Source organism: Musa acuminata, chromosome BXJ3-7 (genome assembly GCF_036884655.1).
Source record: "Musa acuminata AAA Group cultivar baxijiao chromosome BXJ3-7, Cavendish_Baxijiao_AAA, whole genome shotgun sequence".
Lineage (NCBI taxonomy): Eukaryota > Viridiplantae > Streptophyta > Magnoliopsida > Zingiberales > Musaceae > Musa > Musa acuminata.
This window is the reverse complement of record NC_088355.1, coordinates 38297617-38324420: the sequence shown is the minus strand read 5'-3', so window position 1 is coordinate 38324420 and position 26804 is coordinate 38297617. Positions and strand designations below refer to the sequence as shown.

Genomic DNA, 26804 nt, shown 5'->3' with positions numbered 1-26804 from the left:
TTGAAACAGTTGATTTTGAACGATCTTCCTATTTTTTTCTGAGGGAAAGATGGAATCGTTACTCCATCAGATTCTTTAGGAGAAATAAAAAAAACCAAGCAAAGAGAAGAGAAGCAAATAAAAGGAACAAGAAAAATATACTGGTGGTGAAAACACAAAAGGAATACAAGGATAAGCATGCCGTGAGTCTTCAGAGACATTCCAGTAAGTAAATGAATGACTGCATAATTCTTATGCAAGGAGTAAGATTACCTGCATACCTGCTGTGTATGGACCATATGCACTGATCACATTGACCTGAAGGAAGAGTTGGTATACTACTGTAAGGCACAGTGAGTTGAAGGCCATGGAAAGCCCAACAACAGGCTCTACAACAGCTGCTTACTAAAGATTTCCATTCCAAGGGTTTTGTCACAGAGTCAATGAAGCCCTGAAGAATTTGCCTCTTCTTCAGAAAAATTCTTAATCCCACAAGCTCAGGAACAATGAAAAATGCGCAGATGAGCATTGTTGTTGTGGGGGTGGAGATGAAAAGTTACAGGGACACCATTTAAAGATCTTCCTACATATTTTAATCAAACAGATAAGAAACAATATAATATAATTTCAATCAAAGAAGAATGCAATTGTCAACTGTGCTACAGGAACACAACACTGTCAAGTGGATAAAGAAACTGACATAAAAAGTGAAAAGGATAAATTACACACCACAGATTAAGTTCCGATCAAATCTGGAGTATAAATGTTCAGGAATGCAAGTTTTGCAATAGAACAGAAGAATAATAAAAAGAACAATCGATATAAAAGTTCAAGCTCAAACAAGATAACCGAAAGCATCAAATAACAGTAGTGATGGTGCAAAGATAAAACAGTCAACAAAGCAAGAAGAAAATAATTGTCGACGGATCTCACAACTACAGATAACCAAATAGCTATGTCTGACGAGGCGGGACGTGCAGAAAATTACATAACACTACTTATCTGCCATAGAAAGGTCCAGATTTTTTTACATGAAAGTCATTTATCCTCACTTGGCCATCATGACTTTGACAAACTCGTCATAGTTGATCTGACCATCACCATCAACATCAGCTTCACGAATCATCTCATCAACCTCCTCATCAGTCAGCTTCTCTCCGAGATTGGTCATGACATGACGAAGCTCAGCTGCTGAGATGAACCCATTCTGATCCTTGTCAAACACTCGGAAAGCCTCCCTAAGTTCCTCCTCTGAGTCGGTGTCCTTCATCTTGCGTGCCATCAGATTTAAGAACTCTGGAAAATCAATAGTTCCATTGCCATCTGCATCAACCTCATTGATCATGTCCTGTAGCTCTGCCTCTGTAGGATTCTGTCCCAGTGATCGCATCACAGTTCCGAGCTCCTTGGTCGTGATGCAACCTGTCAAAGTTTCACGAAAAACAAACCATATCATCATTAATGAGATGTTCCTTGGCATTATTTTTGAAATACCATATTTGCAGAGTCGAATTCAAGGAAATTAGAAGTACATATTCTAGCCTCAAGGACCACAATGAATTCTTTGATCATATCCAACAAGTGAAAAACAAATGCTAAACACAATTTTAGCCTTGAAACATTAATCAATGGAGTTGAAAATCATAAGTCAGGAAGTCAGAAGACTGATAGAAGTTTAGACGAACTTAAAACTTCTCAAAAAGAAAAGAAACTATTCATCAAATAGCTTCCAAAACCAACTTATGTTATAAGGGTTTACGACCGAATAGATGTTAAAAATATAACTTTAGCATGACAAGAATTAAGCGATGGGTTTGATAATAATAGGCTAGCAATCACAGAATGGAAAGAAATTTTGGAACTCATGAAATTCACAAAAAGGATGGAAACTATTCACCAAACAGTTTCCTGACCTAAAATAAACTATTAAGTATTCTCCACATTAATGAATCACTGCCTGATTTGTGATTGTTCTATTAAAATGACCACTTTAGACAACAGAAAAGCAGCAAACTTTCACTAATAACTAATATAGAATCACAGACACAGAGGTTTCCAATTTCCAAGTAAACAAATGTCAATACGAACACAACTAGATTCAGTAGACATGATAATACAAGAAAAATATCATATCATGGAACAATTTTGAGATAGATAACGAATGAATAATGAAGATGTTTTTTCAGATATTGGTCAAAAAGCAGTACGACCTCAATTTTATTTCATGGAAATAAAGTCATACCCAAAATCTAAACAAAATCCAGAAATAGTTCCAGCTTGCCAACCAAATTAACCAATCTTGATCTTCTAAAAAAAATAACAAGGTTGACATTTAAATTGTCTGCAATTATGCAATCTCTCTCAGACCTTCAAATTTGGCTCTAACATTTGATGGTGTTTGAACCAAAACCACTGTCATAATTAGGAACCAACTGAACTGTACAAAATAGAAGAAATTCAATATAGTTCTAATTAGTTCAAGTCAACCTATGCACATCACTTGCATCCATTCCTCTTCCAATTGATTATTCTTTATGGACTAATTTTCCCTCCAAAACCTATAGAAAACCAAGAGTGTTTTCAAGAAACATATTGGTTTCCTTAGGTTCTCAGGCTACTTCCACTGCCCTTGACCTCTCAAATATGGATGGTAAGAAAGGGCTAATTTTCTACAATCATGGTTCGAGTGAAAGAGAGACACCATATGTCAACTTTCTATCTTGGATATATGCTATTCATAAAATCAACTGAATTCAAGTGCGATTTGTAGTAAGATCTATCATACAGTTTCTAAAGAGAGAAAAGAAAATTTAGCTTCTGATTCTTTAATGTGTAACTAGAAACCATCAAATGCCCATCAGTCAAAATTTAAACTGAAACTTCAGGACACTTCAGAAATAAATGCCCAAAAATGAAGACAATTAATCGAACACATATAAACCAAGGCACATGTACTACCAACAAAAACAGATCACAATGATAAAAAGGCAAAACGGACCATCGATGATAAGGATAATTGCACAAAGGATAAGTGGCGAATGCAGGATTTGAACTTAGGTCTTTGCAATAATCTATCAAAGTTTTTGCCAGCAAACCTAGTTGGCACCCTCCCAAAACATATTAAAAAAAAATATATCGGATTGAGGTTTTGAACCCTCAATTTGTGGTAAATGGGTCAGGTACACCACCATCAGACCAATGTTCAAGGAGTAAAAATATATCGAATGAAATCTCGAACCCTCAACTTTTGGTAAATGAGTTTGGTACACCACTACCCAACCAATATTTTATGTGTAAAAATATATCAGATACAATTTCAAACCCTCAACCTTTGGCATGTGAATCTGGTATGCCACTATCAGACCAATGTTTTAGGTATAAAAAATACATCAGATGAGATTTTAACCTTCCAACCTTTGGTAAGTGGGTTTGATACACCACCACCAAATCAATATTTAAGATGAAGAACCTCAATTTTTTAAAAGAATATGCCGGATGAGTTTTTGAACCCTCAGCCTTTGATAAGTGGATCTGGTCCATCACTGGACCAATGTTTTTGGTGTATGAATCCTTTTTCTTAACACAGGGTAAGTGACGAAGACAGGTTGATGATCTTCCAATAAAAGAGAACCATGTCTTTGTCAACACAAGAAAGGGATATTTCGTCTCCATGCCAAAACATAATTTAGGATGGCAGTCAACAAGGATCATCCTCTCAGCTCCCTACGTCACAATAAAGGTTGCTTCTCTGCAGCCTATCAACAAGCCATGGGTCTTACCAATTTGTCAGCTTTAAGTTCACTAAATGATGCAGCGTAACAAGATGATCACAGTGATCTAATTTAAGATCAGAACAATCTCACGACGACCGAACTGTACACGATAATATTAAGATCGAGAACAAAACACTAAGATCTATGGAAAATCAAACGAATCCATAGCAAAAGCGGCAAAGGACGGCATCAGCGGGACCAAGACAAACAGATCAGTGAGCGGAGCAACAAAACCCTAATTTCCCGAGACACATCCGACGATCTAGGCGCTCCACGGACCACATGGATCGGAAAGAGGCACATCATAACCAAACCACCGATCGCCAGATCGAGAAAGACAAGAGGTCAACGGCAAAGAAACGAGGATCATCGAGAGACAAAGAGGCAGTAGGTGGATCTGACCGTCTCCATCCTTGTCGAAGAGGCTGAAGGCCTCCTTGAACTCCGCGATCTGGTCGTCCGTCAACTGCTCCGCCATCGTTGATCCTTTTTGTCCCCTCTAGAGTAGATCGCAAAAGCGAGAGAGCGAGAGAGCGAAGCAAAGCGAAGGATTTGCGTGCAGATCGGAAATGGAAGAAGGACGCGTATTTATATATGTATGAAAGACACCCACATTAGTAAAGGCGGCGTGATGATAGTTTTATTATTCATCAAAATTACATATGTATCCCTCTACTTTTCCTAATTTCCATATATATATATATATATATATATATATATATATATGTGTGTGTGTGTGTGTGTGTGATTGCTAAGAAATTTAATTAAACAATATGTGATATATATATATCACATATTGTTTAATTAAATTTCGTATCAAAATTTGAATATTAGTTAAACCTCTATATTCTAAAAATATTTTAGTTATTTTGTTACATATAGTTAATTTGAAGAATACACTTTATTTATTTATGTTAAAAAAATACAGAGGAAGAAGAGAGATGCGAACAATATGTATCTATTAATTTGATGATTCAGGAAAAGACTCGATAAGAATGAAATATTGTTTAGGTAATTCTTTGACTAAACAGTGCCAATGCTAAGATGTTTTTTTGGGACTTCAAGAAAAAGACGTCAGCTAATGGAAAAAGAAGTATTGGCTATGTGCGGAGAAGTGTGGATTTCGTGGAAGAAAGGAGGAGGCACATAATAAAAATAATAATAAGGAGGAAATCGTGGAAGCATTCCTTTTGCATTCATATGGAGGGGAGAGGGGTGGGGGTGGATCACCCGTGAAAGTTTCATGGGTGATGTGACATCATATGTGATTCACCCCTGCCCATGGATCTGGTTCATACACAGCATACAGCCCATGTGAATGACAAGCAAAAAGATCAAAAAAAAGAAGAAAAGTCAGCTGTAATTCCCAATAATTTACTGAGATCCTGCAGAACATGATGAAAACAAGACAGATAATTTGCATGAATGAAAATAAGAAGTCAGAACACCTGTTGTTTGCCATCTTCATTGATCATGATTGACAAAAGGTAGGTCAAGAAATTGTATTCCCTTCCGATACATAGCATGCATAACAATTGGTGATAAAGAAAGGGATACATTCATGTTTACTACTGCAATTCTTCAGACCAAAATATCAAACCTGCACCAAAATTACCTCTTATCTTAACTAACAAGCAACAATGGTCAAATAGGCACACTGTCGAGCTTCTAAATGCACTCGATTCCAAAAACATGCAGTGATATTGTGTAAATAAGCTCACAGGTCAGTGGCAACTAATAACATCGATCTATTTGTCATAGTTATATCAACAGAAGCATCTCAAGCATCGTTCAAAAAATGCAGAGACATATGAGAAATACCTATATATGGATCAAGTCTAAAAGAAGACCTTACAGTATTTTTTCTCTCTACATGAAGGACATTCATCAATACAAAGACCTACAAAATTCAGCCTCCGGTGACGATTCAGTCGCGTAAAACAAGGATGGCATCTTAAGCAAACACGATGACTAAAGGGATCGCAACCTCATAAGGATTGCCCTTTTGTCCATTTGGCTCAGTAAACAAAATGTAAGGTCACCACATCTCATACGCCAGATGACAAAGCAATGTCAAAGGTCTTTCCACACATTATAATCAGTAGTTGATGCATTGGTTTTTATTAAACTGTCTTGACAGCCCAATAGAAAAGTGGACCGCACACGATCAACATTAATTATAGCATGTGCGGTCCCACTTGGACTCGTGGCTAACGCAACTTCATCGTATCGAATGGTGACTTCTGCATAGCCCTTGTCTTTCACATTAGGGTTCTCCAACTGTACGAAAGATCAGGATAAGACAGGTTGTTTGAGAAAAAAATTGGACTTCAACATGCATATGCAAAATTTTTCAAGTTCATTCATTTTGATATACAACTTGGAATACAAATATATAGAAAAATAAAGATTACCCTAAACTTTGTGTCTGCACCCCAAATGATGAACGTCTCATTGCAGGTGTGATGCCGGTGATTGCCTCTTAAACCACCTGGTTGGATCTGACCCACATGGACTGAAGCACACTTTGACGCTCTTCCTGTAATTCAGTACAAATACCCAGATATAACATCCTATTAACTTGTTGATTATAATTTCATTACAAGTAAGAAAACATGTGAGGAAACCATCAAAAATAATAAAGTAGATGAATAGATCTTACATAGAGAGTAAAGCTTCACGATTCCCAAAAAGCACGTGTTAAAATCATAGCTGCTGTATTAGCTACAAGATCAAAATTTTGAACTCCTGACAAGAATAGATGCTTCATAGGTAAAAAGATAAAGACAGGTATTCTAAATAACGGTATAGTTACGGCTACTACAATAATCATGAGTCGTCAGGAAAAGAACTTTTTTAACTGTTAATTATGACTAAAAAATTGTTTTATCCTATGATTATAATTCAACTTGATTAAAAAAGTGAAGTACCGCTGTCTTTTTTGTATATTGAAGATCCGACAGATTTCTACTAACCCATCCCTCCCACAAGGTTCATTAAAGAACTGGGACTGTCCCCTTTTTTGACATATCTGACCATTCAACGGATCCAGGCTAGTTTCAAAGCCGGTTAACCATTTTTCTGGTCAAACTAGCTGGTTTGAGCAAAAGTGCCGCCAAAATAACTGAGAAGCAGTGGTATGAAAATTCCTAAGGAAGTTTATGCCAGAGGACATACCCAAAACATCTGAAGTTCTCATGCTACGGTTGCAGAAGACAATTGTTCTAAATATTGAGATGTGTGATGATCATGTGAATATAAAATGAAACCAACAGTAAGATGCATTTCCCAAAATGGAAGGATCACCCTTCTACCAACCACACTAGGATTGGAATTTGACACCATATTTCGAGATACATATTTCAGCAGCCTAATGCTTTTTTTTTAAGCAAAGAGATCTTAATTTGGGTTTGTTGAGCTGTAGAAAAAGATACATGAATAGTTTTTTACATGATTGCAGAAGTTTATATACAATGGCTGGATAGACATTATGAGCACAAACCCCTGGTTAATCATTAGTAATGGTACCAGGAACAATGATACCATAACAACTTTAGCAAACTTGCCAGAAATTTGTTGTCAGAGAAACACCAAAGATGTAGAGAACAATGTTATGTAAAGAATCAAGACATATAGAACTAAAGATTTTTGGAACAACATACAACCATCTCAAACTTTCTGAGCACCAAAAGATAAGTCATCATAGAATTGGGAACAGCAGAAGCGAGATTTAACCAGGCCTCTATTGTAATTCACATAAAAGCGACCTCTTGGATAAATCAAAGGTTTGACGAAATTAGGCAATACTGAAAATAGATTCAGTTGGATTATGCAAACTGTGTGACAATTAGATCAGGGATCTAATAATTCATGCACCTTACCTGCTTTATTGGTGTGTCAGATAGAATTAGTGAAAGTGGTTTCTGGAAGCTCTAAGAAGTAGAATTCATCAAAGAATAGACAAAATAATACAAAGGAATGGCTCTGCAACTAAACCGTCACAAGTGTTGAGTCTGGTCCTTCAGCCCTAGCCACACAACAGACTTATTGATATATTAATCTCCAGCAATAGCATGATTGATCGGGGTTCTAGGCCATCTTACTCATACAGAAGATATTTAAATCGTTTTTGTACTTTTATTAAGCACAACAGATACCTGGGTGCTATTTGGCAGAGCAACCATTGCCAATTTCTTCTCCTACTCTCAAATATTTTGGTGGCCACTTGGCCCAAGATCTCATAAAAGAAATCTTTGGATGCAACAGACACTCAACCCTCAAAGTTTTTGCATGTGAAATATAGTTCAACTGCAATTACAGGCCTAACTAACAAACACTCTCCTTTGCTGCTGTTATCTTGTAGCTCTTCTTTCTCATGGCTCGGTACGTAGTGGAAAGAGCCAGAACGAGAGAAAATTATGTCAAAGACATCCTAACCTCATAATCATACGAGGAGGCTACACCAATAGGTTGGTCTAAGAACTAATAAGTTAGAGATTGTATCTGATATTGAAAAAAATAAGAAGTATACAATTGATTACTATTATTTCTGCAGCATACTAATTACCAGAAAAGACCAAGAGAGAAAGGATATAAATGCTTCTTGCTGCAAGTGAGAAAAGAATTAACAATGCATAATCATTAACGTAAGCAATCGGTGAACTAGTGGTGACAATCACAAACTAACGCTGATAAACTTTCGATCTTCCTATCACATAAAATATTTTTGGTCTTCAATGTGTACCTACCTTATAAACTTGAATGATACTTCATAACCCACGGTAAAGCAAAAAAGTTATCAATAATATAATCCAAAAGATGTATCATGATCATTGTGCTAAAATTAATTGCAGAAAATCACCAAAAATTTTCTTTGTCAAATTATATGAAAATAGATCATCAAAGAACAAAGCTGGTTTCGTGGAACCACCAACAGAGTTCCATAAGAATAGTTCAGACTGAACAACAGGTTGACAGTTTTCCTAGAAATAGTTCAGAATACAATGTCAAAGAAGCTAAGGAACATCAAAGAAGGTGGTGTCAGTAGAACATCCATCTTGCAAGTATCTTTGTCAAAAGCTCCTCCTACCTCTCAAAGAATATAGTATGTTCCAAAGACATGTTCATAAGCATTACGATTCCACATCCTCCAAAGCGAAGTTTGGAATTCATTTCTTAAAAGAACCAAACGGTCCTGCAAAAACATTTCAAGATCAAGAATTTAACGTGCCCAACATGACTGACCATGTTCACTACCACAGAGCGGACAAACATCTCGATCGGTATATTTAGAGGACCAACAAAGTTCTTGGCATCCCGGGAAATTAAAACAAAAGCCCTTTAGATGTTCTACCAAAGAAGAGAGAAAACCCTAACAGTGACATATATGTCATGTTAGAGTAGAAAATAGCATGTGTATTAAGCACGAACGACACTAATCATTAGAATAAACAAGCAAAATCAAATCAAAAACACAAAATGGAGGAATCCGCCAAGACTAACCACGCAGTCGAGCCTCTCGCGCAGCGGTAACGGGGTCCATCAGCCACCCCCGCCAATCCCTAGCGATCTTCGAGGGGAACTCCACGGCGCTAAATCTCACGAGGTTGGCATCCGAATCGGCCCCATCGACCGGCCCTGTCCCGGATCGAGAAGAAGACGAGGACAAGCCGGAGGAGAGGGAGGAGCGGAGGCCGGCCGAGGTCGGGTGCTCGAGCCGGAGGAAGACCCAGGTGAGGAGGACGAAGACGGAGAGCAGCAGGGGGAAGGCGGAGGGCCGCTTCAAGAAGACGGCGACGGAGGAGACGGCGGCGGCGGCGGGCGAAGGGGAGGGAGAGGAAAGCGACAGCGGGGGAGGAGGTGGAGTCTCGGAGACTGGCTGGGGTTGGAGTCCGACGCTGATCCTTCGAGCGTTGGCCATGCTGGTTTCGAACCAAGAGGTTAGATTCTTGGCGAGCGTGTGGTAATTAATAGTTCCCCTCCCGAATCCATCGGGTTCATCTGCCTTCAGCTATCCGTTGGCTTGCATAATGTTGGTTTTCACAATAATAATAATAATAATAATAATAATAATAATAATAATACACAAATATTCAATAAAATAGAATTTAAAGGTACGCACATTAACAATAGCCTCTCTCTCAAAAAAAAAAATCATAATATTTATTTTTATGAAGATGCCAATAAATCCGTTGGCTATGCGTAATGTTGGTTTTTACAATAATAATAATAATAATAATAATAATAATATATAAATATTCAATAAAATAGAATTTAAAGGTATGCATATTAACAATAGCGTCTCTCTCAAAAAAAAAATCCTAATATTTATTTTTATGAAGATGCCAATAAGATTATAACTATAAAGAGATATAATCATAAATCATAGGAAGATTATTATCATAGGAACCATGAATCAATCATGCACATAAATATCAGGGGGAAACAGTACTTTTTACGGAATCTCATATCCTGAAATCAAGTTGCTAAGTTGCTTTAACATGAGAAAGTGAAGGGAGTGACAATTATAATATAAAGTAAATAGATTCAATTGACAGCTTGTCACCCTCCCAATTTGTAGGTAAGAGAAGTTTCGCTATGTAGTCATCCTCGTACAATTGATGCCTTCTCCAAAATACTTGAATCTATTTTCACTGCAGTACATTTAGCATACATGAACTGATCAAGATAACATATTACATCACTCTCTGTGGAGAGATGACTCCACATAAGAGAGGAGGATGAAAGAAGATCAAAATTGTGGATTCCGTGGTTAAAGGAACGTAGTCAGCTCCAGATCCACGTATATATATACTCTTCTACTTGCTGGGTTCAATTAGAAAAGGTTTGAAGGAGAAGAGAAGACCAATCAGCTCAACCACGTTCAAGATGAAGAAGACCATTTGATCACCTGCAAAATGAAATTACAACCGACATAATAGGGAAACAAATAACACGAATGAGAAATGCCACAAAAACGAGTGGAGTTAAATGCAGAATTGAAATCTGTCACAGTAGAGTGAGGCTGGAATAGAATCATATGGGAGATCAAGCAAAGTCCCCTGCTACAAGGTAGTCTAGTAACCTTACCAGGAGTTGCCAATACTAAAACTGCAAGAGAAATCCTAATATGAAGAGGAGCATAAATAAACTTATATTGCTAAGATGACAAAGTCCAACAATCATTTGTAGCAATTGGTATGGTCTGATATTTATTGGTCTAATTCAAGATTGGTACTAAAAATACATAGATCAGCATATATATGCATACATACATTATACACACACACACACACACATATATATATATATATGTGTGTGTGTATGTATATATATATATATACATACACATATATATATATATATATATACACACACACACACACACACACACACACACACACACACACACACACACACACACACACACACACACATATATATATATATATATATATATATATATATATATATATATATATATATATATATATATATATATATATAATTTTTTTTTTTTTCAAGGACATGGCACTAGGTATAATTAAAATTTGTGAGTGATTGAGAAAAAAGAAAAGAACGGTACTGCAACATTATTATGGTGGCTACTGAAAGCTTACCTGGAAAGAAGGAAGCATGTTGGCGCTTTTGTGCCCAGGAAAATCTGCAATCAAAGAATAGCTGATATAAGTAAAGCAAAAAGATATGAAAGTGATTAATCATGAAACAGAAAGTGATTCATGCAGATATTCTTTAAAGACTAAAGCAAAAACAAAAAAGAAACAAAAAATTTCTATCAAGTTGTTAGTCTTTAGATCCATGGATGTTATACATCTATTTGATAAGATCAAAATACATATTGACCACCACTTGTGAATGGAATTAGCCAGTTTATTCAACTAAATCTTTCATGCTTCTCAGTTATCTTATTGTGAAACTTGCAAGCTAAGGTCCTCGTAACTAAAACATGGAATTAGCAACTAACTTACCAGTAAGGTAATATGAATCATTTTGGCAATCCACACTAGTTCACCCATATTAATGGAATTTAAAAGGTTTGGTAATGATCTTGGGATGGATGGAAAGATCAAAGTCAGTACAGGTGGCACATACATGTTTGACTTTGAACCATTTGGAAATCAACCTGCACAGTGTAGAGCAGACCCCACATAAACTGTCCATAAGATGCTTTAATTTGGTTGGTTTCAACCAACTTCAGCCTAAATCAGTCAGAAAGCTGACTGATCTTTGGGAAAAACTGGTTTAAATCAGTTTTTTTCTTTCTTTCTTTTAGATCAGTACTAAATGAATCAGACTGGGCATTCTCATGTTCTTTCTTTCATCGAGTTCAAGAGGGCAATCACAACTAAGAAAGGAAAAGAAGAAATTAGCATAACTTTTGTTTGTGGTTTCCTTATTTTCGTGTACTGGCCAGTATATCATGATATATGAGATAATGCTGGTTTGAATGACCTGGAATACAGAATTCCATGAAACTCAGGAGAGGACATCCATTCGTATCCTTATAATATCTTAAAATATTGAAAAAAATCAAGATTTCTCACCATCACTATTATTTAAATGCTTGGATTAAAATTAAGTCAGAGACATTTTGGGTATAAATACGTGGTATATTGTGTATAAATTGTGTAAATTGTGTATATTGTGAGTGTAAATTGTGTATAAATTGTGTATAAATACGTGGTAATCACAATGTCACAAATGCATCTGACCTTAAGCCACTATATTTAGTTGTTGATTTGGAGACATTAATTTAGAAAAGCCAGCAATTATTAGAAAATGTATTAAACCTGATGTGCCCGAGGTTCTTATTGTGGATGTTCTACAAATAAAAAGTTATGCTAACCCAAAGGGCACTTTAACGAAATATTACTAGAGCATTATCTAAAACAGCTTTTCATTGGAAGCTTGGACTTGCAAATCATCAAGAAGCTTCTAGCAAGATTACATTACTTACATAGCACCACCAGCTGCTGGAGCGATTGCTTTAAAAAAAGACATTGCAGTCATAGCTATGCCATTTGCAGCTCCTCTTTGTTCTTGAGACTGCCATAAATTATATTGATGTGAGATTATTGTTTAACATTCAAATAAGTGCTTCAATGTGATGCTGGGCTATGTTGGAAGACTAGCAAGAAGAAATTTAGAAACCATAATTTACGAAAATACAAACTAACTAAGAAATATTACCACAGCATTGTTTTGCAAAATGAACAATCCAATTACGATCATCACCTGATCAGAAAAGAAAATTTTATGAAAAACATCAGATACAAATGCAACTATCTTATTACAAATTTAACTACAAAGCTAGGAAATGAAATGCAAGATGTCATCCATAGAAGTTCGTCAAAATTAATCCCGTAGCTAAAAGAATTATGTGCAATTTCAAAGATCAACATGGGAAGTGAGTATATAATATATATGCCTGTCCTCATGAACTGCTGATGGTGTGCTAGCCAGAGAGTTGAACAAGCCTAACTTTTGTAAGCATAAATTGTGATCATTAATATGGTCCCCAAAATGCACCTAGATTATCAAAGAGAGTTGACCACATGCAATAGGGAATATAGAGAAGTCTTAAATATTATACCGTTTTCTAAATAAACCTAAGAGTTTTGATGCATGGAGATATATTTTCATTAATATTCTCATTGTCAATCTTCTTGAAATAGAATGTCACTTGGCCGTCATATTTCTTCGGGGAACATGATACTAGAGATTACAGACATAGCCTTCAAAATTTTATATATTTAAATTCATTTACTTTTATTTTATATTTACTATTATAGCCTAAGGGCAAGCCTTAGGCTATAATATAAGAAAATGCAAGTTCTCTTAACTAATTTAGATATATGATATGATCAAGATGTTAATAAAAAAACATTCTTGCATGATTGCATCTGCTATTCACTAAGAACAGATCTATGAAGAAAAAATACAAGTGGTTTCCAAAATTCTGTCCAAGTGTAAATAAGTATGAGAATATTTTTTTCATTTATCTGCTTTTACTATACTCACTGAAAGAACATTCTTTAGCAAGGATGCACAATTCACTATCAAAGTGAGTTGAAGGCCTGATAGCTTCGACATAAAGGGATAAGCAGCAAGCAAAGGTATAGCTAAAACCTGCATATTACAAGACAATATTGATTAAAGAAGAACACAAATACCAACTTTTTTACTAATGTATGACAAAATTAGTTCTTACTGAAGCAACACGCAGTGAGCTGACGGGTCCTAGGAGTTTCTCAATTCGAGGATAAAGAAGAATTTGGAATACAAGAAGACCAAAACCTAGAAGGTTAATACATTGTCAGACATCATATTCCAAAATTATGAAAGAGAGAACTTGATGAAAAAAATTAAAACTTCATTAGCATAATAAAAATTTTAGCACTAAAAATTGTCCAGCATCAATTATCATATCAAAATACCATCTGGAAGAAAAATTCCTAAATTGTGAACAACAAGATGTTTAGGAAGGTAAGAAGAGATGATAATCACCATAATATATTTGATCAGCACAATGTTAAACAATCACCATAAGATGACAAGTACCATTTCAACAAGGGATTACAATAGAGCCAATCCTAATCCCCACACACTCCTGGGTGGGAACCACACATGATGGCAATCATTTCTAATATCCATTTGTTATTCCATCGCCATAGGATCCAGACCAAGTCATGAGCATATCTAAGTTGGACCTTGCATGCCCTTTTTGTTTTACTAGTCTTTTATCAGAGAGGTGAGCTCTTCTTCCATACTATTTCTCGCATTTATTTAATATGGCTAAGTGTTAACAAACATTTCCATTGGCTCTGGGTTATTGGTGTTTGCCATTTGCTTTCTAAATGACCATGAGACATATCTTTGTACTTACAAAATACCAATCAGATTAAGAATTTCATCTCACAATCCTATAATTTCCAATCAGATTAGGAATTATAAAAATCATTTGTTTCTATCATTTCACATTTCAGGTGAATTCTGTGTCATAGAATTACAATAATGATATTTCATATGTACCTGAAATAGCAAGCACCTCACCAACATCTTGAGATGAAAAGCCCAATCCTCCATAGCTTTTGTCACTAACAGCCCATAAAGAGAATATCTAAAAATGGTTTAGCAATTAGTTGTGACACCATGACGAACATCACAGGGCAAAAGTTACACGTATGCCAAAAGTAAAATAAAGCAGTAAAGTTATAGAGCCCCACAAAATTGTACTAAATTAGATTAGAAAGAAGATACCTTCTACAACTCAATAAAATCCCTAATGTTAGAACAAGAAAAAAACAAAGCACATACCCAGAAGCAGGAGGAAGAAAATTTCAGAATCAAATTATTTTAGCTTTGTAATCAACATCTCACAAAGCACATACCCAAAAAAGTCATGCATGCATCACAACATGACGAATAGCCATTTACTTCCACAATAGAGATATACTCATCATTTGCAACTAGATTAAAAGATTCTAGAGTACACATGCATGTATAAAATATTATACGCATACACAGAGATGGATAGATAGACAGACAAGCATACAGATGTCTTTCCATAATATTCATATTTTTAATGAAATTATCTTCTCTAGATAATCTAGAACTGTACTTCTTGGGAACCCCAATTGTTCTTTACCCACAGGTTATACTTCATTATCCTCTATGCAAATGATGCATCTTCGTTCAACTTTATGGCTTGTGTCTTTGAGCTATATATTCTGCAAGTTGCAATGTCCTAATTTGTCTGACACTGAAAATAGATAATAGATTTGCTAGTATATAGAGTTAGATGGACCAACAATTCTACCTTTGGGTATCATGATCAATGGCTCATTTAACCAAGAAAATACCTGGCTAGAAGGTATATCAAGCTGTCACAACAACTGGCATCAGAGGAAACCGAGAACTAGCCATGTGCAATAAGTGGTCCAATTAAGAAAAAGCTCCTATGGATTGTGCAAGAGATACATAATGCTACCACTAGGCCATGGGCCTCTACAGCCACAAATTAGGGAATGATTCTCACATGCAACGTGCTAGAAATTAGACTGATGTCAAGCAATTGAGTGAGGAAGATTGTGATGTTCTGATCCTAATGAGTCTCACATTGAAAGTAGATAATGATCATATTAGCATCCAGGGCTAGATGAATAACCAACCAGTACCTAAGGATATAGAATTTCAAGCCACATGGTTAAAGGTCCACTGTATGGGCTGGTGGGTCTATCAGTTCAGGTCATGGCAAGTGCTTCCCATTGCAAAACAAGTCACTGACTCATAAGTTTCAGCTTGCTTATTATTACAGGGCAGACAACAATGTAAAAAATAAATCTTCCTACCTGAACAAAGCAAATATTCTGATTCACCAAATTCCCTTACTGGTTTTTAGATAACACAATTTGCCAAGTTGCCTTGATAAAAGAGTATCAGCTTAGAAAGGCTGATGTCAGGTGTTTCTTTTCTTTGATAATGACATTAAAACGCTGCTAACAAAAATACATTCTTTTCCTATTGTTGGATAAACTAAAATAAATCATGTTTCAACTAATGAACCCACAAGTTCCTGAAAGTGAAAACAAATTATTGATTGCTCACACTAACAAGAATCAATGACAGGATTGTCTCCATATTTACAAATACAAATGGTTATTTATGGAACTCGCTTCTGTAATAAGAGACTTTTCCATTAGGCTTCAAGCAAATTTTGGGTAGGAAACAAACTAAGGTAAACATGAGCTGTCCATGAATCCTACTATCTAACATTTAGATTTGCACACAAAAGAAATTCATGACAAGATAAAGTCACAAGATAGTAAAATAAAACTGTCTAATCTTATTAAAAAATTGGCAAGAAAATGCTCAAAGGAATATATCACCTCAGTGTAAGCCATGTCGTGAAGGGAAAATATACAATAAACAATGACAGATGACATCAATGGCCAATTCTTGAATAGGTTTGCCTTTGGTTGTGTATCACTTTCTTCATCCTTATCGGTATGACATTTTGAATCAGAGCTATATGGAGTCTCCACATCTTCAATTGTTGTTTCTCCATTTTTTTTTGAATTGTGCTTATGCAATGTCTCCTACATAATTATATCAGGGATATATATCAGATTGACAAATAAATGAGTTTAGTTTCATGCTAGTACTCGGAGTATATCAAGTAAATCAATTAAACACGCTAAATTATCTGAAAGGGAAGAAAAATATAATTTAAATCAATAAAAACAAATTGTTGGAGAGATACATTAACATGTGGCAAGGCAAAAAATTTAGAGATACCAACAAGTTAGGGCTTCCAAGAGTAAAAAATGGAGAGAACAGAAGATGAACTGAACAACCAATAATTGGTGGTTAGGGGAGATCACCGTCAAGTTCATAAGAATAATATAATTCTATTGATGTAAAAACTAATTTTCTTTTCGGAAATTATAGCATAAGAATCAAAATTCAGACTCGGTTCTGAATTATTTGAGCAGCTAAGAAATAATAATTCCAAAATTAAGTTGTCACATATGTGATGACAAGTTCCTGTTTAAGGGATACAATATTGATAAGATGGTGCTTGGATTTCCACTAGCAGATCACATGGATTCTGCATAAAAATCAGAGATAATCAGGTACAACTTATATGTGATCAATCAAATATGAAGAAAATGTTCTAGATTCTGATCTGCCAGAAATGATGACTATTCTGGAAGGTATTAAGTTTGCAAAAGACATTGGTGTGCACATGCGCTAATACCAGAGAGATTCACATACACTGATCTAGGCCCTAAATATTGAATGTCTCTTGCCTGCTGGTCCATGGATCAAAGAAACAAAGAAAGTTTCAAGAAAAATCAGTGAATGTCTCTCTCATTATGTTAGCAGAAAAGAGAATACCGTTGCTAGTTGCTAATTAACTAGAAATTTTTTATGTAAGTACTGTTTACACTTATGCCATGGCTAGAGGTTACTCCTCCATGTAATCCTGATAAACTTTCTGCTGATTTAAGTAGTTAATGAATGGAATTTCATCTGGTGATAAAAGAAAAGAAAAGAAAGAACAGGTATTACTCCATCCATCTGTCATTCATTTAACATTACCAAAAAAGTCTGATCCCATAGAAAATGGCCCAGGAACAAAGTTAAAACCCTCTAATACATGTGCAATGAACCCAATGGCACACATGGAGAGACATTGGAGAGGTGGAACAAAACCCAAATGAACAAAAGAAGAGATCAAAGATAGGAATGGTTACTCACTGTGAGCTCAACTCAAGATCTCTCATCTACAAGGACCTGTGCACCACCTATGATACCATGTTTATCTACTCATAAGAGTAGATGAACAAGAGTTGAGAGAGGGATAAAAGATGACTTTGACTTATTTTTCTTTTTAATAAAATCAATATAATAACTTCACAAACAAAGTATGATAGAAAAAATTAAAAGAAAAAAAAGGAACGAGTTTGCGGTAATTATTAAGGTTATTCTCTCAAAAGAACAAGATAGAACAGTAAGTTGGGGTAACTTACTGGAAGCCATAAAGAACCTATAAGAACGCAGACCGCAAAGAGTGATATACAAAGGCAAGGCAAGAAGTATGGAAACCTGCAAAATGTTGTACCAACAAAATTAAATATAAACACAGGATAAGACAAGCAAATTTAACTTAGAAAGGAGCAGAACTTGTACCTTCCAAAGAAGGAATCTTGGGAAAATATCTCGGGATATTTTTCTGCAGGCTGACACAGCAAGAAAAGCACTAAATAAAATGTAATAGAACACAATACTCCAGGAAAAAAAAATGTTATACAAAATTTATTACTTGCCCCAACCTTATATAAGCTGGGGCCCCCTGGAAGAATGCACCTACATCTTGCACTATGGGCCAATGGGGACCTACCACATGTCCCTAAGCTTCCTTTCTCTGGGGTTTCAAGAAATATTGTTCCCTAGCAACACCATCAAAGGAAGAAGGGAGAGCGTCCTACTTTATAGTTTCAAATAGAAATGCAACATGTTTCCCAGTGGGACCAGCCTGTATCTGTTGCATAGGGCCATTGGTTATGGATGGTAAAGCAGGGGCCACATAATCCTACATGGCCTCTGGATAGACACTACATGTAATATACTAAACAATGTCCCCAACAGTTAGCCTAATACCTGTGCCTAGGGAACACTACATCAGCAAACAACACAACATGGTGCCACATGCAAGTGCCATGTTCAAAAACAATCTGTGTTTTGGAAGAAAAATTACAAAAATATATAAAATACCAGCTTTAGTGTCTGTTTCTGCAATTAATAGAAGACAAGGATTCCAATGTTCATGATGTTATTCTAGCCAAGCGTCCATATTATATTTTCTATATTTGTACCACATCCATGAACATTGCCACATGTTTGAACACTTCATGTACTTGCAACATATAGGGAATCTTGTACCATCTACACCTTTTCTATGTCAATATATGATATACATATAGGAGAAAATATCATTTTGAGGCTCCGAAGAATGTCAAATATCAGAAATCAGTATGCAATTTGGACATTTGTCTTACTTCTTAATATATTATTTATGAGTTTGCTTCCTATGCAAGTAATTTTTCTCAGTATGCAAGTATTTTTTCCTAAAATTATTTGACTGATTTGAGTTGTTGCATTCATTTTCAACATTCATGCTCAAGCTTTGCAGTTTAGAGAAAAAGTTGAGATCACAGATGACAAACATGCCAATGGATGTGTAAATGTAGGTAATCAACACATTAACTTGACCAACTATCAAACTTTTTCATTTAGGATAGCCATGTGCCAGTATGGCTGCTAATTGCTTTTATAGATCTATGACAAAAGTATATCATCATCTATTGATTCATAAATGTGGCTGCTACAAACAACTATATATACTTTCTAGGATCACATGAATTGAGTAAATTATGTCTTATCTTTTAACATAGAAGTTAAATTTCACTATTTTGTGCATCCATTCTCCTTGGAGAATTAATTTCTTTCAGAAATGACTATTAAGAAATCCATCAATTGTTTTAAGTAGAGATACCAAGAGCAAAGAAGAAGTCCAAATATGGGTTTGAACTTCTTAGTAGATTGATGATACTGAGAGAAATACTGGAGGATGCAAATTGTAGTAAGAGCCAAAAGTGAACTGAGATAGACTGCTATTAGATAATGGGAAGCTTTTTGATGGTGCCTTGTCAATGATAATAGTATTGGCAAATGACATCTAGGAGTATGCATTGTGCAGATAGGATGTTTTTCCAGTAACTTGGCAAAGTTTTCCTTTTTCATAAATGTCTGTTTAGTTCAGTTTAACAACAATAATGCCTCATACCTAAATTTGGTGACCCATGTGACCGACAATACCTAGTAGATTGTGTTCCTGTCTAGGCTCTCTAGGGATTAGATTCCATGCCTGTTTGGATGAGAAAGCCAGGATTATCACTTTAGCAATCACCATATGTTGAGTTATCAAAAGTTTCCATTTGTCCTTTTACTTTCATCAATCATCAAAAGTTTCCAATTGCTTCCTATGAATTCCTTGTTTCATTCAAGTTGAATGAAATAGCAACCCAGCATTGAGAGGTGCCCCACTCACTGTCAAACTCTCTTGTTGTGAGATGCTGTTTCTTCTTTCCACAATTTGAGCATTGAATCATTTTGATAAAGGTGCCGGAAGCATGTAAAGCTTCCTAGAATTAAAATCACCATTAATTCATGCTCCTCCAATCATTCCAGGTTCTGAATATCATTAGGAGGAGGAAAAGTGCCAAATGTCTTGTTTATCTTTCTGCTGTTCGTGGTGGCCATTCACCAGAATTCTCAACTGAGTGGCTGCAGGTGTTATCTGATTCATGCCATTGTTGCTCATTTTACTTACTCGTCTTATGTGTGATCTAAAAACATGTGGCATATAGTTTCTATTTGCTAATTCAAAAACTGCCTATAATAATTTTTTAAAATTAATAATTTTCCTGTTTATACACATTGTCTTTACAAACTTATGTTTGCATATGCATAAGCTACTCTACGCCTCTGTGGCACTACAGCCTCTGATAATTCTACAAAAGTACTTCATATTTATGATTTTTTTGTATTTGTTGGATTTAAAAATCAATTTCTGTACTAAAATGATATGGCCATTAAGCAGCAGATGATATGGGATAAGAGCATGTATACTGGCACAAGCATCAACATGCTAGTGAGTAGTGACGATTTCATAAAAGATTCACCTGAGCAAAGAAGCCTCCAAGAGCTGGCCCAACTATCAAACCTATGCCCCATGCTGTGGTCACCTGAGATAAATAACAATCATAATTCAGAAACATGCATGACCATTCAATGTTGCTGAAACAATAAATAGACAAAGAAATATTACTAGTGATAACCCAAGAGCTTGATGTTCTTGTCTACAAACTTCTATAGAATAAGCCTGCCAAAAAAGTCAAATATGAGTGTTTGTAATTTCAAAGATACACACAATTCACTAGTGTAACTATATCTAAGGCTACAAAATCAATGATACATCTAATTGTACATGCCTTTATCGGGCCAAGTAGACCATTTAGTGATCCAAGAAGGAATCTTGTTGTGATTGCCATCCAGTAACTTGTACTCAGCCCAAACAGAGTGTTAAAAATGGTCCTGAAATAACAACATTAGACAGTAAAGAACATGCTGACAAGGGAACAAGAAAATATTCTGCCACAAGAATTTTCTATTTGACATTGATCAGCAACAAAAACAATAAGTGTTACTGACACAGAGAAGATGCCAAGAAGTATAACAGGTTTCCTTCCATATCGATCGGCAACTACACCCCAGAATAAGGAAGTTAACGCTCTTCCAAACATAAATGAAGCTCCTTCAATCCACAGGAAAATTTTATCAGTGACATTCCATGGGATGCAAACTAGACGCTACTGAATGTTTATTACACAATTAATTGCAACATAATAGACAATTTCATGCGCTGATTATGACTACTCACCAACAAAACCTGCATAAAACCCAATATCTTCTTCTCTTTTGGCGACATGCAAGTCCCTTATCTATGGAGAATAAAATTAAAAAAAATTCAAATTTAGTTAAAGCTTATTCACAACTACAGCAAAGCATAATATCTGCAGTTCATAGTTCTGGGAAAAATTCATAGTGCACTCTTATGCTGCACCAAAAATAGGTCCCTCATCCCAATGTTATAAATCCTCATTCCAATGGCGTTGCCAATGCATCAATCAATTACCTCGTCTACTAACAAATGGATTAAATCATTAATCATAGGTTTAAAATTACTGAGAAAAGAATCAAAGGGATCATAGTTGTGTTAATTATGTTATGACTAATGCATGTGATGTGGTGTGATTGTATGGTTAAACTCTCTCTGAGTACTGATGATTATGAAATGACCAACGCTTGTGGTATGGTGTGCTTGAACTTTCTGTGAATGCTTTGATGTCACTACTCTATGGAACCTATCTGGCTGACCAATGCATATGTGTTGGCCACTAGGGGTTAGAATTAGACAGTTTAGATCAAGTATGGTAAGTTGCTATAAGGAAGACAAATAGGCCAGAATTTATTATGCTGGTCAGATATGACAACTTTCTTCAGTGAGATGCATCTTGAAAGGTCCACTCCTCACTCTCACAGCATGCCATATTATATAAATTTGAAAGATGTATGACTCTTCCTATTTTGGTTAGTAAAAAGTGTTGGATTAAACCTTCCAAATGAGGATGGAGTTCATTTCCATTTGGACATCTCAACCCTTATCCAGTTGAGAATTAATTAATTATTAATATTATATGTAAAAAAGATTGTGGTGGCCAATCTGATTCATTCTTGAGTGTTATCCATTCTCTCTCTCTCTCTCTCTCTCTCTCTCTCTCACACACACACACACACACACACATACACACACACTTGCTCTTCAGTCTCTTGGTTGCCTATCCATCATTCTTGTATGGATGTTAAGGGGCAACAATATGTTCAATGTTTTGCTTTGTCTTCATGTATAAGATTGTTGTAACCTCTATTTACCATTTTAACTTAAAGATGCTGATTAGGATTGAAAGTAAATCTAGATTTCCAACACCAGTTTGTGCTAGTTAAGAAATATTTTGTTGTAGAACATTTTATTATTTGTAGCAAATAATACCTAAATGTGGCATGAAAAAGAAATGATAATAGAACAAACTACAAATAAGTAAAGAGAAAATAAATCCTAATTGATAGTTATTTGCCTTTTTCGCTTTTTTTTTTTTCTTTCTTATTCATCTATTGTGAAAAGAAAGGATACAGGCTTGAAGCATAAGGAACTCAACCAAAATCATTCACTCATTTGAATGAGTATAGAAATGTTTTCTTGTTGTTGATAAGTGAATAACAGTGTGGATAGATATAATGAAAGGATTTAGATATCCCACTTTGCCATACGTACCATGAAATATATGAAAGGAAACAACGATGATATGGGCAATGCTGGAGAAGAAAACAAAGAAATGGAGATAAGTTAGAAAACCATGTCATAGGAATACGGAGAAAACAACTAAAAGTATCAATTTATATGGAAAATTGTAAAGCTGATGCTAATATAAGAAAAGCAATATTTAGCCATAAGGAACTCAACCTGGACTTTCTGATAATGGGTTCCGTAAGAAATGACTGCATACTGAAGTGAAGTTTAACTTCACCATTTCATCATCTTTATGTGAAACCCCAAAGAGACATGATAATTATGTGCTAAAATGCTAAATTTCCAAATAAGAAGAAATTGAGTTAGAACATGAATCTCATGATTTTCTAGGTTTCTTTGAATTTGTTTCAATCAAGTAAGTCAATGTGAAACAGAAAATGTGACAGATGAAGTAATACTATAAACCAGTAAGTATATGATGTTCTTTTTTCCTGATTTGATCATTTGAACTTGGACAAGCATGTTAGAGATTTTATTTTAAAAATAGAAATCTCAAATTTTTTTATTTATCATTTATTAATTTATTTATTATGTTCATTGTTTATTTAATTGAGTTTGTTATTTTTGTATGACTTACTTGGTGTCTTAATGGTATCCAGTGACTATGATTACACATAGCCATTATATGACCGTTATGATTATTATGACCCTCATATCTTTCTTATTTTATTACTCAAATCGGATTTAACTTTTATTATTGAATTTTTACTCCAACAAGCATCCCTGAGGTTCTTAAGCAATCGTTAATGCAAACCAAGCAGCAGAGATTTATACAAACTCTATGATCAGTGTAACACAGAAGGAGTCCTATTTTACCTTCTAGGATCAATGGAGCATAAATTTAGGTAACAGTTTTGGATTGGTAGATTATAGTGCAAACAGTGTGGCCCAGCTTCATCCTGGATGCTTCAAAAGTACAAAGTCAGATTGTTGTATACAAGGCAGAGGATGTCTGACTTTGAGTTTTCAACTAAAAATTTTTATCATACTCTCTAGAGGTGCAAAATAAACTATCCAATCAAGTGCTATTGCTTATTATAAAAAGCTAAACGACTCTAACTAGCTAATATAGAGTGATGCACGCATAAATAGGGTCATCTAAAATATGCATCTGCGACAGCTTTCAAATTTGACTTCTAGGTTTAGATCTTCAAATGTTCAAAAGACTAGGAAATATTCATTTTATGCTTTTGCATGGAGCAGCCGTTAAACAAACTCTTAGCCCATGTCCTCTGCTGCTTAATGGTCGAATCGTTTTCAAGGTCAGTACAGGGCATTGTTTTCTTATGCTACAACTACACTTACAGGAAATTGATTTGTAGACTTACCGGAGGTTGTGGTGTCGCAGAGACATAGAATAATGGGTGCAGATGCAAATACAAGCGTGTAAGAACAAATCATTAATTACTAAAAAATCACTAATTACTAAATAGGAGGAACTCAATGTTGAAGAAAACATTTTTTCCACTCATCATGCAACAAACTCTACCGAGCAATTATATACTAGCGTGAGCCAACCCACGCATGCATACCTGTGCAGAGGGTGATGATCCACACATAAAAGAACTCCTTGTAGGGGATTCCACTGCTGGCCTCCTTCCGTCTGTCTTGCTTGCAACCCGGGCAGCCGTCGAAGTACACCTTCCGTTTCAACAAAGGCTCCGTGTTCTCCGCCATGTCCCTCGCAACAGATGCCGAGAAACAACACCAGGGCCAACTATTTGTCGTACCCCAGGAGGAACGAACAAGATGAGGGACAGGCGGTATCGGATCAGGCATCGATGCTTTAAATAAAGGTGAGAGTGAGAGAGTTGTTCTTCCTTCCTACTTTTTATCTGCTCGGCGTCGCCAGCTTACATATCTCGCGTGATGAACTCGGACGCGATTCCTTAGCTCACGGCATGCGTCACCCGCAGGGGTAGATCGAGAGCATTGAGTGGTTACCGAATCCTTGTAAATCTCTGCCTCTCTCTCTCTCTCTCTCTCTCTCTCTCTCTCTCTCGTGCGGTCGCATTCTGTCCATCGAACCCAAAAAAAAAAGGGAAAAGAATTAAAGGTTGGAATTTAAGAGCGACCGAAGGTGACCACATCTCGATAGACAAGACGGTTGTCTTCTTGTTCTTAGAATCCCCGACACGAAAGCGAATGTAACGGGCTATCCCGATACCATTTCGATTCCTCTCTCCCGTGCAAAGCAGCCATCATTGGTTGTCAAGAAAACGATCGATGAGCAAGCAAAACACAGAGAGGAACAAGAAAGGAGGAAGGCGGGACATTGGCAAACCTTTGCCTCTTATGTCTTTCCGAGCCGGGGAAGAAGGGAAGAACAGAAAAAGATTGGCTTTCATCTCGTTGCCAAGAAGAAAGGGCAAAAGACTGAGAGAGGAATGGCGACGAACGAGAAAAGTGACAGAGAGATGAACGGCGACACAAGAGTACAGAGAGGAGAATGGCGACACTGACAAACCTTTGCCTCTCCGAACCGGGGCAGAAGGAAAGAACAGATCAAGACTCGATCCTCATCTCGTAGCCAAGAAAAAGGAAAGATCGGGCCGCGTCGCGACGAACAAGAACAGAAGAATAAAGAGAGGGAGGGAAGGAGGGCGACATAGACAAATCTTTGCTTCTATCTCTTTCGGAGCCGGGTAAGAAGGAAAGAACCGATCAAGACTCCACCGTCTCCTCCTCGCAAACTAGCCGTTCGAACGATTCGTGGCTCACGACGGCCAACGCCCTCGATATACCGCGCGCGTAACGGGCGATACGAAACCGTTCTTGACTCGGTGTGAAACGACCGTCACCAACTGTTATTTCCTTTGTGGCGGTGATCGGCTCACCGACGCGGTGACCGGATCTCACCGCCTCGATCGCGGTCCCGCTGGCGTGGATCACCTTTGATCGCGTTCGCGAGAATGACGTGGGCTGCCGCTCGCGTTGTCTCGATCATGCGAACCGTATTAATGGCGGTTTAGCATGATCACATATTTATTTATTATGTTGGGACAAATTTAAGTAAGTGAAGGATTAATTAGATTAAAATTAACGAGCGATGAGTATTTTCTTTCTAACAACGTGTTAATATTCTGGTCAGAACTGTCCGACGAAGGATGAGTCCTCGCGGCAGCAGTCACCAACCCCTTTTGTCGTTTGCGTGCTAGTGCATGGTGGGACCCGATTCCGACAGCTACAGCGGAAGCTGTTCGTGGAACGCACTTGACGTGGCTCGGTCTCCATCTTAGCTCGGAAATTGATGTACGGTTAAACTTTTTATATGAAAACGTTGATACGGATTCTGATATTATATTAGAGTCATTTACATATCCCTCTCTTATTTATATAGATTATGAGAAAAAATTTTCTCATATAAATTAGAGGATTTCTATCAATAAAATAAACTTTTTTTATATAATTAAAAAAAAATCAGGATCTCACCTTGACAAATTTGTGTCGTGCTACGGAAGGCAATGACCACTTCTGTTACATAGGCTTGTGAGATGTATCGAGATCGACCTTCGTCAGGTTCATCGAACTCGACA

General features: G+C 36.3%; 3 protein-coding genes across 3 annotated transcripts; all 3 read right to left on the bottom strand.

Moving 5' to 3' along the window:
• Nucleotides 1-780: 780 nt before the first annotated feature.
• LOC103992467 (calmodulin-3) lies at nt 781-4342 on the bottom strand. Its single transcript, XM_009412168.3, has 2 exons — nt 4155-4342; nt 781-1401 (listed from the first exon to the last, which is right to left on the bottom strand). The coding sequence occupies exons 1-2, from the start codon at nt 4228-4230 to the stop codon at nt 1028-1030; spliced, it is 450 nt and encodes a 149-aa protein (XP_009410443.1). The 5' UTR covers nt 4231-4342; the 3' UTR covers nt 781-1027.
• A 1219-nt stretch (nt 4343-5561) lies between these two features.
• LOC135642667 (uncharacterized) lies at nt 5562-9751 on the bottom strand. Its single transcript, XM_065158992.1, has 3 exons — nt 9255-9751; nt 6167-6291; nt 5562-6032 (listed from the first exon to the last, which is right to left on the bottom strand). Exons 1-3 carry the CDS (start codon nt 9670-9672, stop codon nt 5826-5828), a joined length of 750 nt encoding a protein of 249 aa, XP_065015064.1. The 5' UTR covers nt 9673-9751; the 3' UTR covers nt 5562-5825.
• Nucleotides 9752-10261: 510 nt separating this feature from the next.
• On the bottom strand, nt 10262-25090 carry LOC103992465 (protein ZINC INDUCED FACILITATOR-LIKE 1). Its single transcript, XM_009412166.3, has 17 exons — nt 24801-25090; nt 23233-23273; nt 21781-21841; nt 21552-21654; nt 21332-21434; nt 21169-21222; nt 21023-21085; nt 18468-18517; nt 18308-18383; nt 16661-16870; nt 14805-14892; nt 13984-14069; nt 13794-13901; nt 12963-13007; nt 12730-12818; nt 11372-11415; nt 10262-10662 (listed from the first exon to the last, which is right to left on the bottom strand). The coding sequence occupies exons 1-17, from the start codon at nt 25045-25047 to the stop codon at nt 10571-10573; spliced, it is 1560 nt and encodes a 519-aa protein (XP_009410441.2). The 5' UTR covers nt 25048-25090; the 3' UTR covers nt 10262-10570.
• Nucleotides 25091-26804: the final 1714 nt, after the last annotated feature.

Bases quoted from the DNA above. Each gene is read 5' to 3' on its own strand.
- LOC103992467 (XM_009412168.3), bottom strand. From the start codon at position 4,230: ATGGCGGAGCAGTTGACGGACGACCAGATCGCGGAGTTCAAGGAGGCC. The intron at 1,402-4,154 runs GTCAGATCCACC...AAACTTTGACAG, and splicing joins CTTCGACAAGGATGGAGACG to GTTGCATCACGACCAAGGAG.
- LOC135642667 (XM_065158992.1), bottom strand. From the start codon at position 9,672: ATGGCCAACGCTCGAAGGATCAGCGTCGGACTCCAACCCCAGCCAGTC. The intron at 6,292-9,254 runs GTTAGTCTTGGC...ACTGAATTACAG, and splicing joins GCGAGAGGCTCGACTGCGTG to GAAGAGCGTCAAAGTGTGCT. The intron at 6,033-6,166 runs GTAATCTTTATT...TCTTTCGTACAG, and splicing joins GTGCAGACACAAAGTTTAGG to TTGGAGAACCCTAATGTGAA.
- LOC103992465 (XM_009412166.3), bottom strand. From the start codon at position 25,047: ATGCCTGATCCGATACCGCCTGTCCCTCATCTTGTTCGTTCCTCCTGG. The intron at 21,435-21,551 runs GTCAGTAACACT...TTGTTATTTCAG, and splicing joins CTTCTTGGCATCTTCTCTGT to GACCATTTTTAACACTCTGT. The intron at 10,663-11,371 runs GTAAGCTTTCAG...TTCATTTTGCAG, and splicing joins ACATGCTTCCTTCTTTCCAG to GTGATCAAATGGTCTTCTTC.